A 17704-nucleotide genomic window follows, 5' to 3' on the forward strand; every position below is an offset into this window, starting at 1 on the left:
AGTTGTAGAGCATGATAAGGTCACCCCTGAGTCTCCTTTTCTCCAGGCTGAGCACCCCCAGCTCCCTCAGCTGTTCCTCACAGGGTTTGTGTTTCCAGCCCCTCACCAGCCTCGTTGCCTCCTCTGGACTCCCTCAAGTGTCTCAATGTCTTTCCTAAACTGGGGGGCCCAGAACTGGACACAGCACTTGCTCAGAACTAAGATTTCTTGTTATTTAACAATGCATTAACTAAAAACATTAAGAATTGGGCCTTGGGGTGTGACTGGGGTAGGTGGGACACCCTATGGGTGAAGCTCCAAGCTTTTCACTTGAGTTTTTCTTGCTTTATGCACTTCTTTTGTCCTTTCTGTGTTAGCTGGGCAGTCCTTATTTCTGTGCTTTTAATTCCAGGCTCGCTCAGCATGGACAACCTCCAGCCCCTCTCATCAGCCACTGCCACCATGGCCATGCAGCAGGCGATGCTGGCAGCCCACGACGACTCCCTGGATGGCACCGAGGAAGAGGAGGAGGATGAGGAGGACGAGGACGAGATGGAGGAGGAGGAGGAAGAGGAGGAAGAGCTGGAGGAAGAGCCTGGTGGCCTCCCAGCAGCACCTGGTGCTGACCTTGGTTTGGACCACAGTGACTCACTGGAATAGCTCCTCCTGCACCCTCCCAAATCATTGACAGCACCAGATACAAAATTCCCCCCGAAATGCAAAAAAAAAATAAAGGCAAGGAGAAGAAATTAGTGAGGAAAAAGCAAACTGGCAGCGCTGGCAGAGGCCCTGGCTGCCCCCAGGAGCGCGGGGACCACCAAGGCAGCGCACGGAGTGAAGGACACACGTTTACAAGGCACATATTGTGGCCAGATTAATCTTTTGTTTCAGGTTTTATTTTTCTTTTTCCCTTCATTTTTTGGTAAGCAAAAGCATTTTTAGGGAAAGTTGTTTTCCCCACGTGACGCTCGGATGCTGGTGGGCAGTGGTGGGTGGGCCACTGCGCCCATCCCTTGGATTTCTTGGTGCAAAGAAAAGCCAAACCAACCCCAGGACTTGATGCTTTTTGGATTTTTCCCCCAGAAAGGTCATTCACAGGCATAAATACTGGCATGGAGGGGGAAGAAAAACAATCAGCGAGTGCAAATTCTGCTATGTCCAAGGAGGGTTTGGTGCTCAACTCATGGGATTGCCCAAACCTCCCAACTTTGGCCCCGATGCTGAGGCTGCTTGGTGACTCTGGACACAACTTTCTGGAAAAGGGAGGAAATTCCTCCAAATCCTTTAATTTATGTGCTGAAACCTCTGCTGAATCTGGAAAAAAAATCCAGCTCACCCCATTCTCGTCCTCAAGGGCTGAGATTGGAGGCAGAGTTGGGGCAAAGGCTGCCGGAAGTAAAACTTTTCCAAAGGCATTTTGGCACAGAGTTAGTTAAAAATGGGGAAAAAATTTGTTTAGAAAATGCAGGATTTCACCCAAAATTGAATGGCGATATGCAAGACTCGCCTGGGTGGAAGGAAACTAAGTATTGTTGCTTAAAAGATGATTTCTCCCTGGTATTGTCCCTCCACATGGCAAAATGGTGGAGCTTTAGCCCCATGGGGATGGGCAGCTGCCAAAAACCCTGTATTTTGGGTTTTTTATTTTAAATGCTAGCAAAAAGGTGTATTCACCTTAAAATGTGGCATGGGAGGAAATGCAAAAGCAAACCAGGGTAAAAATAAAGGAATTGTCTTCTGCAGGTTCCTGCTCTAAATGTGAGATTCTAGGAGAAGGATCATTTTCTTGGAGGCTTTTTGCCCATATTGTGCTTTTTTTTCCTGGCTCTTGAAGAGTTAACAAAAGAACCTGAACAAGAGCTGGGATAAAAAAACCAAGTGATGCAATGGGCAGAAATGCCTATTTTTGGATACTGATCTGGCGTGAATGTAATCTGTAATTTCATAAAGGATTCATTGTAATTTAGTATTAATTCCTGGCCATTTATTATAAAGTGCTACAAGATGAGGGGTCGCACCTGTATTTTCTTGGCAGCTTCTTCCTTTGAGTGGAGAAGACCCAAAATGCAGGAATAACCCCCCAAAAGGGGCAAAACTCCCCTCATAAAATTAATTTATCCCCCAAATGGGTGGATGGACCCAAATTGGTAATTGAGTGATGTGGAGAAAATTGGATTTATACTTCCAAAACTGATGGTCCACCAAAAATGAAAATTTTCCCCCTCAGACAAGCTCCAATGAGATTTTGCCCATTAATGAAAGATGCACACCCCAAAATGAGCTGTTCTCTCCAAAAATGAGTGATTCTCCCCCAGAAGCTCCCTCGAAGTGTTCCAGACAACCCCAAAATGAGTGATGGTCTCCAGAAATGAGGGATGCTCCTCAGAACCAAATGATGACCCAAAAGGGGCTAATATCTCCCTGAAATGAGTGATTCTCCCCCAAAATGGGTGCTCACTCCAAAAGGAGTTGTGTTCGCCAAAAATCCTCCCCCAAAATGAGTGACATGCTCCCAGAGGATGCTGTCCCAAACTGGTCCTTCTGGAAATGAGTGACTTCTCCCAAAATGACTGAATTCGTCCCAAAATGGACAACACTCTCCAAAAATGAGCAACACCCCCCAAATTAGGCACTCTTCCCCAAAATGAGTGACAAACCCCAAATCAGAGCAATTCTCCACCAAATGGAAGTGATGGAAGCCCCCCTGTCCCTTAATGAGCCATTCCTTAATACTGGGTTGATTTTCTGGGTGATGTTTGCACAATTTTTAGCAGAAAACTGGGCCACAGAAAAGTGAAAAAAAATGGGAAAAATCCTTGAGAATGGAATTTAACCTGAATTTTGCCCCTCCAATGGTGGTAGCTGCAGCCAGCAGCTCATTAGCCAGAAGTTTCTGTTTTTTAGAGATCCCAGAATATTCGTGAGCTAAGTTTATGTTGGGATTTTTTTTTGCTTAAAACCATCATTTTCCTATGAAAAAGTTGCAGAGCAAGGGGAGACACAGACACTGGACAGCAGTTGCCTAATTAATGTCAGGAATTCTTTATTCCCAGCTGTGCAAAGGGGGGAGTGCAGGGTGGGGCAGCCACGGGTGCGTGACCCTTTTTCCTGGGGTTTGGCCCCGATTTGGAGGCGCCGGGGTGGGAGTGTGGGGGCAGCACTGCGTCAGGTCGGGCAGAGCACTGCAGAGAGAGACACAGAGAGGGAGAAATAGAGAGAGAGAAATAGAAGAGGGGGAGGGCTGGGGGCACTGCACGGGGCACCGAGGGTGCAGCGAGGCAGGAGCGTGCACAGGGATGCAGGAGGATGCACAGGGATGCAGGAGGAGGCATGAGGATGAACTGGAATGCAGGAGGATGCACAGGGATGCACAAGGATGCACAAGGATTCAGGAGGATACACAAATGTGCAGGAGGATGCACAGGGATGCAGGAGGATACACAAATGTGCAACAGGATGCACAGGGATGCACAAGGATGCAGGAGGATGGATTGGAATGAAGGAGGATGCACAAGGATGCAGGAGGATACACAAATGTAGAGGAGGATGCACAGGGATGCACAAGAATGCAGGAGGTTGCATTGGAATGCAGGAGGATGCACAGAGATGCACAAGGATGCACAGGGGTGTGTGGGGAAGCATGGAGGTGCATTGGAATGCATGAGCAAGCACAGGGATGCAGGGGGATGCACGAGGATGTGCTAGAATGCATGAGGATGCACAAGGATGCAGGAGGATACACTGGAATGCACGAGGATGCACTGTGATTCACAAGGACGAACAGGGATGTAGAAGGATGCATTGGAATGCAGAAGGATGCACAGGGATGCATGAGGATGCATTGTCATCCAGGAAGATGCACAGGCATGCACAAGGATGTAGGAGGATGCACAAGTGTGCATGGGGATGCACCAGGATGCAGGAGGATGCATTGGAATGCAGGAGAATGCACTGTGATCCATGCACAGGGATGTAGAAGGATGCAGGAGGATGCACAAGTGTGCACGGGGATGTGCAAGAATGCACAATGCAATGCTGCATGGGGGTGCACAGTGACACACAAGGATGCACAAGTGTGCACAGGGACAGGCAGGAGGGCACCAGGACACAGGAGTGTGCCCCACATGCACAAGGGTTCAGGAGCAGAAAGGCTGCACAAGTGTAAATGAGGCACCTGGGCACATGAGGATGCAGAAAAGCTGCAGGAGGCTGCATGCAAGGGATGCACAAGGAATGCACACACAGCAGTGCTCAGGAGGAGCATGAAGGACACACGAGGACTCAGGAGGATGCACAAGAGATGGACAAGAGGGGTGTGGGAGATGCACAGGGATGCACCAGGAGGTGCAAGAAGATGGATGGGATGCCCCAGGGAGGCAGAGGAAGGTGCCTGATGGGGCAGGGGGGTGAGGGAGGGTGCACAGAGGATGATGAGGCTGTGTGGATGAAGCAGATGGGCCCCAGGATGGGGCAGGAAGCTGCACAGGCACCTCCAGAGACAGAGAGCTGCCTCAGGACAGGAGAGCTGTACAGAGAATGCCTGAGGGATGTGCAGGAGATGCATCCAGGATTCCTGAAGGACGTGTGGAGGATGCAGCAGAGATGCAGGAGGAATGCACAGGATTTATCTGGGATTCCTCGAGGATGCAAAGGAGGTGCAAAAGGGATGAATGAGGTTGCAAGAGGGATGGGCAAAGGATGCACAAAAGATGCAGTGGAGAGGCAGGAGGATGCAGAGGGATCTGTGGTGGAGGCACAGAGCTGCAGAGGAGCTGAGTGAAGATGCACGAGGGCTGCCCAGGGCAGGCAGGGGGGAGCAGGTACCTTTGAGGATGTAATCCGTGAGCAGAGTGGGCACCTTCTCATTCCCCTCCTTCATGGCAAACAGGACTGTGAGGGAGAGCAAAGCTGTGAGCCTGGCCCTGCTGCCCCCCAAATGTCCCTTTTCACCCCCCAAACCAGCCCCACAGTTGCCATACAATTTCCCCATACAATTTATGCAGCAGGCCTGGAACACCCACACAAAAATGACTTTAATCCCCAATTAGCCAATCTGTGGCAGTGCAGAATGGGTGATTTACCCCCAAAACAACCCTGGTACGAGGAGAATAAACTGGGGGGAGGTGCTGGCTGCCAACCAGCTGTGCTGCAGTGATGCAAAGCAGGGATTTTCCCCACCAGGTGGGTTTGATGCAACGTGGGTGGTAGCACTTTAAATTGCCCATGCTGCAGTGATGTAAAAAATTCCCCAAATTGGTTGTGCTGCAATGATACCCCAAACTGCAGCCACTGAAGCAAAGCAGAATGTGCTTTTGTGTCCCCAAAACATGTGCTGCTGACCCAAACCAGCAGCTTGAATGAATACTCACTGTTGGTGAGCATCTGCAGGTCCTCAACGGAGGGTGGTGAGCCCTTCTTCTCGTAGGGAATCACCGTGTTCAGGTACTGCAAAAACAAAAGCCACCCCAAAAAACCACCCAGATGGCACAAAACTGCCTGGTTTTTGCATTGTCTTGAGACAGATTTGTGCAAAAATAGAGTATTTCTGCAAAATTCCTGCAATTGCATTTAATCTGCAGATATTTTGGGGAGTGCTGAACTAACTGGGTGCTGCAAACTCCACCCAAATCCATCCCTCCTCAGGGAGGACTTCTTGGGGTGAAAACAGTTAATTTTTTCAAGAGGGATTAGCAGGGTGTAGGGGATAGAGCAGTGTTGTAAAATGAAGAAAGATTTTAACAGGGGGTGGGGGATGCAGGGGAATGGGGAGCGCAGGGAGGAGGAGTGAAAACAAACAGATTTGGGTAATTTTTTTGGGGGGTCGGGAAAAGGGCACCTGCTTCTCGTTGGTGGTAGGACCAAAGGTCTGGCGCAGGCCGGAGTGCAGGATGCTGGAGATGCCCTCCATGCTGAAGCGCTGGGGGGACAGCGTGTCACCCTGTCACTTCCCGGGGACAGTGACACCACAGCAACATCACCCGTGGCACCGCCTCTGCCACCAGCATCCCCCACAGCTCCCAGCTCCCTGCTCCACACCCATCCCATGTCCCTTTGTGTCCCTGCTCCAAGTCCCCCTGTCCCTGCATTCCCTGGTCCCTGTGCTGTGCCCTTCCCATGCCCCTCTGCCCCATCCTGTCGCTATTCCCATCCCGTCCCATCCCATCTAGACCCGTTCCATCCCATCTCTCATCATCTTGCCCCCACGTCCCTCTGTCTCACCCTGCCACTATTGCCATGCCATGCCATGCCATGCCATCTTGCCTCGCCCCCATGTCCCTCTGCCTCACCTTGTCACTATTCCCATCCCATCCCATCCCATCCCATCCCATCGCATCCCATCCCATCGCATCCCATCCCATCGCATCCCATCGCATCCCATCGCATCCCATCCCATCCCATCCCATCTTGCCTCGCCCCCACGTCCCTCTGCCTCACCCTGTCACTATCCCCACCCCACCCCTCATCCCTCGCCCCATGCTGTGCCCGCACGCCCCGGTGCCCCGTGCCCACCTTGCGGGGCATGCTGCCGCCGCGCTCGGGGCGCGCTCCCTGCGGGCCCGGGCCCTTGTCCCTGCGGCGGCGCCGGGCCGCCTCCCGCTGCTCGCGCTGCTCGCCCTGCACGGCCAGCAGCGCCCCGATGAACGCCGTCTTCACCTCCTTCTCGAAGGCCAGCTCGTCCCGCCGCGCCAGCTGCGCCACCAGCTCGGCCGAGAGCGCCCGGCTCGCCGCCTCGGCCCGGCCCGCGGCCGCCAGCAGCTCCCGCGCCGACAGCCGGCCCAGCCCTGCCCGAGAGACCGCCTGTGTCCCGGGACAGCCCCAGCACGGCTTGGAGGGCACTTACAGCCCGTGCCGCCCCGCCTACCCCTAGCCCGGGCTGCTCCGAGCCTGGCCTTGGGCACTGCCAGGGATCCAGGGGCAGCCACAGCTGCTCTGGGCACCCTGTGCCAGCCCTGCCCACCCTCACAGGGAACAATTCCTAATTCCCAATATCCCATCCATTGCTGCCCTCTGGCAGTGGGAGCCATTCCCTGTGTCCTGTCCCTCCATCCCTTGTCCCCAGTCCCTCTCCAGCTCTCCTGGAGCCCCTTCAGGCCCTGGAGGGGCTCTGAGCTCTCCCCGGAGCCTTCTCTTCCCCAGCAGAGGTGCTGCCGCCTTTGGGACATCTCCGTGGCCTCCTCTGAACTTGCTGCAGCAGTGCCATGCATGGGGAAAGGAGGAAATGCCTGCTGCAGTCAGGGACACCCCGGTGCAGTCAGTGAAACACACACTGCAGCCATTAAAATGCATCTCGTGCTGAGCGAGATGGGCTCTGCATTTTCTGAGACACAAGAGATAAACCCGTTGTGCAATTACTGATACGCTCAGCGCCATAAACGACGTGCCCAGAGCAATTAGTGAACTTCCTGGCACCATTAGTGACATGCAAGGTGCACTCAGTGATATCCACAGTGCAATTAGTGACAGGCAGGGTGTGATTAGTGACATGTATGGAGCAATTAGTGACATGTACGGTGCAATTATTGACATGCATCGTGCAAATGGTGACATGTATGGTGTGATTATGGACATGCACGGTGCAGTTAGTGACATGCATGGTGCAATTAGTGACATGGTGTGATTAGTAACCTGCACAGTGAGATAAAGAGCAGAGCCATGAGTGAAGTGCCTGGGCTTGCTGGTGACACAGCCCACGCCACCAGTGACAAATATCACGTGCGTGGAGCGCCCCATGCAGAACACAAAGGCTCCTGGTGAGCCCCACGTGCCTTTCCACACCAAAAGCCAGGTCCCTGTGTTCTTCACAGTTTCTGCCAAGAGCCCTTCTGGCCAAGTCCCAGAGCAAGCCAGCACTGAGGCCTGGAGAGACTCAGTTGTCCAGTTTGGTTGGAATTGTCCCCAGAAAGTGACCGGCCTGGGCTTTGCTGGCCATACCTTCGTGGGAGCAGTTGTTGTTGAAGGCAGGGGAGAAAGCATGCAGCTCCCGCAGCAGGATGGGCTCCGTGCCCCCACCACCACCTTTGCCTTCAGCATCAGCCTTGGTTTCTTCCTCCTCCTCCTCATCCTCCTCCTCCTCTTCCTCTTCACCCTCGGGGTCAGCCTCGGGGTCAGGTGAACTCTGCATGAGCTCCTCCAGCTCCTCGATGACCTGTGGGGCACCATGTGCACCTGCATCCTACCTGCACCTTGCACCCCACACACCCTGCACCCACACCTGCAACTGTCCTGCACCTGCTCCCTGCACTCCTGCACCTGCATCCTCTGTCTTCAGCCCCCATCTGCAGCCTGCTCCCTCCATCCTCCATCCTTATCAGCATTCTGCATCCTCCCCTCCATCCTGCATCTGCATTCTGCTCCCTCCATCCTGCATCAGCACCTGCATTTACATCCATCTGTACCCTGGGTCCTCTATTTGCATCTTGCATCTGCATCCCCCATTCCCACCCACATCCAAATCCCACATTCCATGGACACTGAGGACCTGCATCCACAGCTAAATCTGCATCCTGCACCTGTCTGCATCCTGCTCTCTGCACCCACCTCCTCCTCCTGCATCCTGTACTTGCGCCTGCATTCTCTATCCTGCATCCACACCCTGCTGCTGCCTCCACATCCCCCTCCCCACATCTGCATCCTGCACTGCACATCTGCACCCTGCATCCCACATCTGCACCCTGCATCTGGAACCTGCATCCTACACCCCATATCTGCATCCTGCACCCCATATCTGCATCCTGCCTCCACACCAGCACCTGCAGCTGCATTCCCCCTCTGCCCCCCACACTTCTATCCTTCCCCCCATGCCCCCATTTTGTACAGCAGCACCCTCAGCCCACCTTCCCACATGCAGCCAAATCCCACATCAGCCCCACAGCCCACACTTCTGTCTACATGCACATCCCAGGTCCTGCATGCCACACCCCAAGGATTAGCATTTGCCTTTTCCTTTTGCTTTCAGCTCGTGGTCATGGCCCGGCCTGGCTTTTGGAGGACATGCAGGGCTCCAGAGGCCCATGGGTACCTGCTCAGCTGTCAGCAGCGGCTCCTCGTTGATCCCAGAGTCCTGCTCACTCCTCTCAGTGAGCTCCTCCTCCTCTTCCTCCTCCTCCTCCTTGCCACCGAGCTGCAGGAGACACGGGCTGGGCAGCCTTGGTGGCACCACAGGCCCAGCCTGGGGTGGGCACGGCCCCAGCCTGGGCACGGGGACAGCCACCACCCTGCTCGGGGGGACATGGGGGTGGCATGGGGACATTGAATGGGGACATCAGATGGGACGTGCTGGATTGAGGGTATTTCATGCAGATGCTGATGGGGCTTTGGGCAGGGACACTGCAGACAATGGACAGAAGGTGGATGGAGGTGTTGGACAGGCAGTGCTGGATGGGGAGCTGTAGAATGGAGCCATGGAGTGGGAAGAAGACAGGGAGAAGAGCAGGTGTGCTGGATGGAGGTGTTGGATGGAGAGTGGGGTTGGGCACGCTCGGTGGAGACACGGGGGATGCTGGATGGAGAGATGAGGGCTGGTGGGGCTGAATGGGAGAGCTCTGATGGAGACACGGTGGGGACACGGCAGAGGGGCACACCACCAGGGAACAGATGGATGGAGATGTTGGATGAGGAGGCAGCTTCTTTTTTCCCACCTTTCACCAACTTTTTTCACCTTTTTAGCAGAAAATAACCCAAGGAAGTTATCTTCTCTTCCCCCTTCAGCAACACATCCAAACGGGTTCAATTCCGTGGATATTGGGACATTTTTACAACCCCAAAAGCAGCTATTGACAGCACAAACTCACTACTAATGAAAACCCATTTTCTACCCCCAAAAACGCCCACCCCATCATGGCATGGGGGCAAACTGGCAAAGACCAGGTGCCAAAACAACCCTTTTTGGGGGGTTTGCAGTGCATGATGGTCGCTGAGCCTCGGGGCTGACTGACAGCTGTCAATCACACTCAGGGGATCACGTGGGGAGGTCACAGCCGTACCTGGGGGTCGGTGCCATCGAGGGGCTCAGTCCCAGGGAGCTGCCACGGCCGGGGGGAGCCCCGGGGGGCAAAGCCATCAGTCAGAGCATCCCAGACCCTGCAGGGAGGCGGGTGGTGAGCGCTGATCCCAAAATGTTACATCTCAGAGACACATCCCAAAAACGGCACGCCAAGGTGCTGCAAAACATCCCAAAATGCAGCCCAGAAACATCCCGAAATGCAGCCCAGAAATATCCCAAAATGACCTCCAAAAATCCCCAAACACCACCAAGATGCCTGAAACATCCCAAAACACCCCAAATTATATCCTAGAAAACCCCAAATGCTGTCCTAGAAGACCCCAAAGCTTTTCAAAATCATGAAAGCTTTTCAAGCATCATGAAATCCTGCCCTGAAATACCCCAAAGTACCCAAAAATGCTGCTCCAGCACCTGAGATGCCCCCTAAATGTCATTTTGAAATGCTGCTGTCAAAACACTCCAAAAGGCCACAGCAATGTCCCAAAATATCTCTAGATGTCCCCAAATGCCACTCAAAACCAGCACCATCATGCCCTGAAGTGGCACAAAACATTATCTTAAAGCAGCCCCAAAGCCCCAGGGCTCTCTGAAAGGCCCCAAAACACCTCAAAATGCTGCCCTGGAACACCCCAAACTGTCCCCAAATGTTCTTCTGAAATAACCCCAAAATGCCACCCTGTCATGTTCCAACCACCCAACCCCCTCAGTGAAATACCCCAGAGATCCCAAAATGTCACTTTTTAACACCTAGAAATACCCTAAAATTCTTTCTTGAAATAGTGACCAAAAGAGGAGAAAATAGAGAAGGAAAAGAGGGGGAAGAAGGGAAAAAAGGGGGAAAACAGGAGAAAAGAGAAAAAGGGGGTAAAGAGAAGATGGAAAAAAGGGCAAAAAGGGGTGAAAGGGGGAAAAGTGGAGAAAGGAAAATTTGGGTAAAAGGGGAGGAACTGAAGAAAAAATGAGAAAGAGGGAAAAGAAAAATGGTGGGAGATGGAGAAAGAGGAACAAAAGGGAAGAAAGGGAAAGAGGTGATAATAGGGAATTAGGGAGGGAAAAAGGAAAAATCAGGAGAAAAGGGAAATGGGGAAAAGGTGAAAATGTAAGAAAAAAGGGAGAATGAGGGGGAAAATGGAGAAAAGGGCAGGGAAAGTAGAGAAAAGGAAAAAAATGGAGGAGAAAGACAGAAAATGGGAAAAAAGAGCCGAGAAGTGGCAGCATTCCAAAAATGGGAGGAAAATGTCAAAAACTGAGGAAAGGCACAGAAAGAGATTAGACATTTTCTCCTCATCTCAGGCAAGCACCCCCATTTTCCCACCAGAAATGAGGGGTTCAGTCCAATTAGTGCCACATCCGAATCCTGACAATCACCCCAAAACCATTTGCCCCTTTTCCAACCCCAAAACTGCTCATTTTTGAGCTTTATTGTATTTCCCTTCTCACCAGGGCTGAATTCCCCTTGAATTACAGATTTCACAAATTAACATACAAAAATGCGGATGCCAAATCTTAAATACTCATTTTTTTAACAAAGCACATCAAATTAGCAATTATCCCCCCAAATTTGCTTTTTTTTTTCTTCTCTGCTCTTAAAGGACCAGCACCGCACAGGAGCAGGCCAAGAGCAGCAGTGATTTCTGAGTTAATTATGGCAAGAAATGGTTAAAAACTCTGGAAATGCAGTGCCTGTGAGGCCATGGCCCCTCCCCCGGCCTGCACACAGGGCTCATTCAAAGAAGACTAAAAAAAAAAGCCCTGTTTTGCCCAAAGTGACCCAAAAAAGACACAATAAGTGGCACAAAGCGGCGACAGCGCGGCAGCCCCGGCGCGCAGCCAAGCTGCATTTTGCTCTGAAAAACCATGAATTCGAGCAATTGCAAAAATCATTTCAGCCTCAGTGGGTTTGGGGGAAAAAACCTAAACACAAACCGACAAAACCAACAGATTTGGGGCTTTTTGGGTTGAATGCAACCCCTTTGCTTGGTGAGAATGAGGGTTAGCGATTTTGGAATAATTCGAATTAAACAGACCAAAAAATCCACAGGAAAAACAGACAACAAATCCAAAGAAATGCGATAGTGTGGGATCATCAGGAGCAGCAAGCCCAAGGATTTGCAGGAAAAAATGACATTTTGTAACAAAACAGGGCTTTTAATGGAACTGCAGAATTGAACACAAAAGGCACAATAATAACTGGGGAGCCTTGGGGGGAATTTGACCCGAGGGAATTTGGCCATCCCCTAGCATGGCACAGAGGGGGTGGCTGAACTCTACTCACACCTTACTCAAGGTTTATGTTTAACCCCTGGAGCTTTCCTTGCACAGACAGAGCTGTGACCCCCTGCATGGGACACACTGCTCTTCCTCCTCATAGGCTGCTACTCCAGGGACCTCACACAGCTACTCCAAGGATCCTACACACAGCTGCTCCAGGGACCTCACACAACTACTCCAAGGATCCTACACAGATGCTCCAGGGACCTCACACAGCTACTCCAAGGATCCTACACAGCTACTCCAAGGTGCTGTATGCTCACAGCACAGTCCACGTGCTGATTTGCATGTTATGGGCTCACAGAAGAGCACAATGAGGTGCAACAGGCCAGGGGGGTGTTACTCATAAGATACTACTCATAAGATACTACACCACTACTCTGCAGTGCTGCACAGTCATGCTGTGTGCATGCTCTGGGAAAGGGGAGTGGTTGATGACCATGGCAGGATGCATGCAGGCCTGCTTATAGGATGCTACACAGCTACTCACGAGATACTACACAGCTACTCAGAAGATACTACACAGCTACTCAGAAGACACTACACAGCTACTCAAGAGATACTACACAGCTACTCAGAAGATACTACACAGCTGCTCCACGCTGCTGCATGACTGTGCAGCGATGCAGGGCCCGAGCTGCAAGCGGGCTGTACCTTGCCAGCATGCAAGGCAGCACGCAGACCCTTACTCACAGGATACTCCACAGAGTATGGCCGTGCTGGGAGGCAGCCTGCCCTGTGGGGGGGTCAGGGTGGGAAGTGGCCCCAGGAGCAGGGGGGCCTTACTCACTCCTCATCCTGCAGGCGCTCCTCCTCCTCCTGCGCCTGCAGCCGGCCCCGCACGGGCGCCAGGCCCTCGGTGGCGGCGTCGTAGTTGCGGAAGCACACGGTGAGCTTCTCGTCGAACTCCTGCACCAGGTCCTCCATGGACTTGAAGCTCATCATCTCGGCGGAGAAGCTCTCCAGCTCGGCCAGCGCGGGGTCGGCGGGGCGCGGCAGGGAGCCGCCATCGTCCGCGGGCCCCTCCTCGAACTCCTCCTCCAGGCTGACCAGCGGCGCCTCCATCCTCAACAGCCCCGTGCTGCCTTAGCTGCAGGGACAGCTGCCCGTCAGGCACCAGCCTACTCACAGGTTACAACAGCCAGCCCCCCGTTCCCTCACCAGGCTGCTAACAGGTTACAACACCCAGGTTACAACAGCCAGCTCCCCGTTCCTTCACCAGGCTACTCACAGGTTACACCAGCCAGCCCCTCGTTTCCTCACCAGGCTGCTAACAGGTTACAACAGCCAGCCCCCTGTTCCTTCACCAGGCTACTCATAGGTTACAACACCCAGGTTACAACAGCCAGCTCCCCATTCCTTCACCAGGCTACTCACAGGTTACAACAGCCAGCCCCCTGTTCCCTTACCAGGCTGCTAACAGGTTACAACACCCAGGTTACAGCAGCCAACCCCCCGTTCCTTCACCAGGCTACTTGCAGGTTACAACAGCCAGCTCCCCGTTCCCTCACCAGGCTGCTAACAGGTTACAACAGCTAACTCCCCATTCCTTCACCAGGCTACTCACAGGTTACAACACCCAGGTTACAACAGCTAGCCCCCCATTCCTTCACCAGCCTACTCACAGGTTACAACAGCCAGCCCCCTGTTCTCTCACCCAGCTCCCCATTCCCTCACCAGGCTACTAACAGGTTACAAACCCAGCTCCCCGTTGCCTTTGCTGCTGCTGTGCTCACTGAAACCCTGCTGCCAGGGTTGTTACAACCAACAGTATCTCTGTAGTATCCTGGCAGTATCCCAACAGGATGTGCTACCTTCAGAAGAAATATTCTGATATTGTGGCATTATTCTAGTAGCAACAAAGTGCTGATGGTGGTCCAAGCAGCTCAGTGCTACCCTGATGGTAAGTAAAAAATGTCATACCATTATCCATTTCCTGAACTGGTAGTATCTTAGTTGTATCCTTATACTATAGTGTCAGATTATGGCCTTTTCTGACCCAGAGATGGGGTAACTGAGAGGTGTTTTAAAAACTTTTATTCCATTTTCAGTCTCATGAGAAGGGTGAGACAATACAGACGTTACAATTCACAATCAGAAGCCAATTATCTCCTAATTACAATACACTGGAAGCGTTTCTTGGCCTATCAGATTTGCCACCTCTCAGTTCCCATCTCTGAGTCAGAAAAGGGCTTAATCTGACACCATGTCACTACTAAGCAAGTAAATACTGAGGCTGAAAGTATCAGTAATGTGCTGCCAGTGCCCCAAAAACACGAGTGTTGCCTTGATGGCAGCCCACAATTATCTTGCCACCATCCTTTCTAGTGCCCTTGCAGCATCTTGGGAGTATCCTACAAATAACTGCCCTTTAATCCTGAGGGCATCCTGCTGAGAACTGCCCTGTCCTGACAGCACCTTGGGAGCTTTGTGTTAACATCCTGCTACTACCATAGTAGTGCCAGCAATGTGGTATCCTAGCAATGACCCTGTAGTATCTTAGTAGTGCCCCATTAGTAATACTCATTAGCATTAGCAATACATTTACAATTAGCCAAGTGGAACTTCGGAGTGTTATCCTGATAAAATCTTAGCAACACCCTGATAGTACCTTTGTGCTACACTGAGAGTATCCTGGTAGCAGCTCAGCACTGAGTAGCTCAGCATTGTCCTGATGTTGTACTAGCACAGGCAGGAATACCCTGATTCTGTCAGGAGCATCCCAGGAGCATCTGACGCCCTGATAGTATCCTTGATAGTATCCTGATAGTATCCCAGTAGTAGATAAGGAGTGTGCTGAGGATCCTAGCAGTGGTGCAGTGGGACACAGCTGTCATCCTCAGGGTGTTGGTGGCACTGTGGCAGTGCAAAGTGTTACCCGGGTATTTTCTTACTGCACTGAAAACCACCTGAACGTATCTTGAGAGGAGCCCTGTGTGAGCTGCTCCGGGGCACCTTCACACGAGTACCTCACTATCAGCTCTGCAGGTATCTTAGGAGCAGCCTGGTAGCACCTTACTGGAGCTTTTGCAGCACCCCAGTAGCACCCACAGAGTATCCTGAGAGTAGCTTAGTGCCACTCTGCCAGTGCTGTGTGCAGAGCAGCCTGTCCACATCCTAGTAAACTGATAGCATCTCAGCAGCACCCTGAGCACCTCAGCTGTGCCCTGAGCATTTCACTACTCCCTCAGGGGATTACTGACAGAATCCCAGGAGCATCCCAGCAGCAGCCCCAGAGGAAGCAAGCAGTAACTCTGGAGTAAGCCAGGAGTAAGCCAGGAGCAGCCCAGTACAGGGGTCAGCACCCCAGCCCTGGCCACGCTTCCAGGGGCGGGGAGCACAAACATCAGGGCTTTGGGGCAAACCTGCCCTGAAAGGGTTTGGAACCACGGCCACACCCCATGCATGTGTGCCCCATGGGTGCCTCGAGCCCTGCAGCCCTGTGCATGCACACCCTGCACGTGTGCCTCACTGCAGGTGAGCCCAGCCCTGCACACAGCTGCAGCACTCACACACACACGGGACAGGGCCCGGTGCTCCCCGTGAACACACACGCCGTGCACAGAGGGATGCAAAGCACACACATGGAGCAGTGCACGCGTGCACGGTGTCTGCAGACAGCTGCATGCGTGCTGCAGCGGTGCACATGTGCTGGGCTGCACACACATGCACCCCCACGTGCCCCAGTGCATGCAAGCACGCAGCCCCAACAGTGTCTGTGTGTGCAGCCGTGCACCCATGCATCCCCAGGTGCAAGGCCATGCACAAACACACACTGTGCAGCCCTGTGCATGCCTGCATCCCCTGCATGCACTTGTGCATTCCCCCACGTGCACCACGGGCCCCTCTGTGCCCAGAGCAGCCAGCTGCAGGCCCCACAAACACCAGCACCATACTGCGAGCACACACACCTGCACGCACACCTGCACATCCACGTGCCTGCACGTGTGCCCCTGCAGCTGCACACGCACACCTTCACATGCACACACATCTGCACAGACACACAGCCCTGCACGCACATCTGGACATACACACACATCTGCACACGCACACATCTGCACACACATGCATCTGCATGCACACTCACGGAGCCCTGCACGCACATCTGGACACACACACACATCTGCACACGCACCGCCTGAGCTGCACACGCACATCCCTTGCACACACACACACATCTGGACACGCACATCCCCCGCAGACAGGCCCAGCCCTTGCACAAACACACATCCCTTGCACACACACACACACACACACACACATTTGGACACGCTCAGCCCTTGCACACACGCTCAACACTCGCACACACACTCAACCCTTGCACACACTCTCAGCCCTTGCACACACACACATCCCTTGCACAAACACACACACACACATTTGGACACACTCAACCCTCGCACACATGCTCAACCCTTGCACGCACGCACATCCCTCGCACACACACGTACATCCCTCGCACACCCGCTCAGCCCTGCGCGCACACGCACACGCACACGCGCACACGCACACGCACACGCGCACACGCACACGCACACACACACGCGCACACGCACACGCGCACACGCACACGCGCACACGCACACACACACGCGCACACGCACACACACACGCGCACACGCACACGCACACACACACGCGCACACGCACACGCCCTCGCTGCGCTCGCCGCCCCTCCCCGCAGGCGCACACCCCGCGTCCCCCCGACCCCCAGCGCGCCCCCGCGGGCTGCGAGCGCGGCCCCCTCCCCGCACGGCCCCGCCTGCTCCCCGCAACGCCAGCCCGACACCCCCGGCCCCCGCACCCCTGTGCGACCCCCGCACCCCCGTGCGAACCCCGCACCGCGCCCCGCACGGACAGCATCGCCCCCCCTGCAAGGACAGCATCGCCCCCCGCAAGGACAGCATCGCCCCTCGCTGCCCCCCAACCCCGCACCCTCCATCGCCGCACCCACCTGCGGCCCCGCTCCCCGGGGCCCCCAGCCCCCCTGCAGCCCCTGCAGCCCTCCTGCAGCCCCCCAGCCCCCCTGCAGCCCCCTGCAGCCCCCTGCAGCCCCCCGCAGCCCCCGGCCCCGCACCCACCTGCAGCCCCGCATCCTCCGCGCCGCGCCGGGGGTGCTGCGCCCGCACTGCGCAGGCGCGGGGGAGGACCGGTGACGTCACCGGGAAGGGGGATGCGGGTGGTGGTCAAGGGAGCCGTGACGTCACCGCTGATCCCGGGGGGCTCCGTCCTTCCAGCGATCCCTAAAATCCCCCGGAGCCCCGCCGTGCCCGGCCGTTCGTGCACGCGCGCGGGTCCGCGCGGGTCGCTGACACCGAGGGAGAAAGGGAAAAAAATCACTGAAACCATGGAAATGACAATAGAAATTCATAGATAGGAAATATAAAAAAAGATTATATAAAGGTCATATATCCGGAGATTTTTTCTTTTCTAAAATAAAACAATTAAATA

At 53.9% G+C, this 17704-nt stretch overlaps 2 protein-coding genes across 8 annotated transcripts in view; one reads left to right on the forward strand and one right to left on the reverse strand.

Moving 5' to 3' along the window:
- PKNOX2 (PBX/knotted 1 homeobox 2) overlaps positions 1–1987 on the forward strand; it is a 91356-nt gene extending 89369 nt beyond the window's left edge. For all 7 annotated transcript variants that reach the window (XM_064398034.1, XM_064398035.1, XM_064398037.1 and 4 more), the window contains one exon: positions 392–1987. In XM_064398034.1, coding sequence (XP_064254104.1) covers positions 392–639 — 248 coding nt within the window. In that variant the 3' untranslated portion in view covers positions 640–1987. The remainder of the gene's footprint in view (positions 1–391) is intronic.
- Positions 1988–2997: 1010 nt separating this feature from the next.
- FEZ1 (fasciculation and elongation protein zeta 1) lies at positions 2998–17492 on the reverse strand. The gene is made up of 10 exons (XM_064398041.1): positions 17335–17492; positions 13044–13343; positions 9963–10059; positions 8999–9100; positions 7912–8125; positions 6490–6761; positions 5816–5896; positions 5349–5424; positions 4804–4869; positions 2998–3161 (listed from the first exon to the last, which is right to left on the reverse strand). Exons 2-10 carry the CDS (start codon positions 13316–13318, stop codon positions 3145–3147), a joined length of 1200 nt encoding a protein of 399 aa, XP_064254111.1. The 5' UTR covers positions 13319–13343; positions 17335–17492; the 3' UTR covers positions 2998–3144.
- Between the last annotated feature and the right edge of the window lie 212 nt (positions 17493–17704).

The sequence above is a fragment of the Passer domesticus genome, chromosome 23 (assembly GCF_036417665.1).
Source record: "Passer domesticus isolate bPasDom1 chromosome 23, bPasDom1.hap1, whole genome shotgun sequence".
Classification (NCBI taxonomy): Eukaryota; Metazoa; Chordata; class Aves; order Passeriformes; family Passeridae; genus Passer; species Passer domesticus.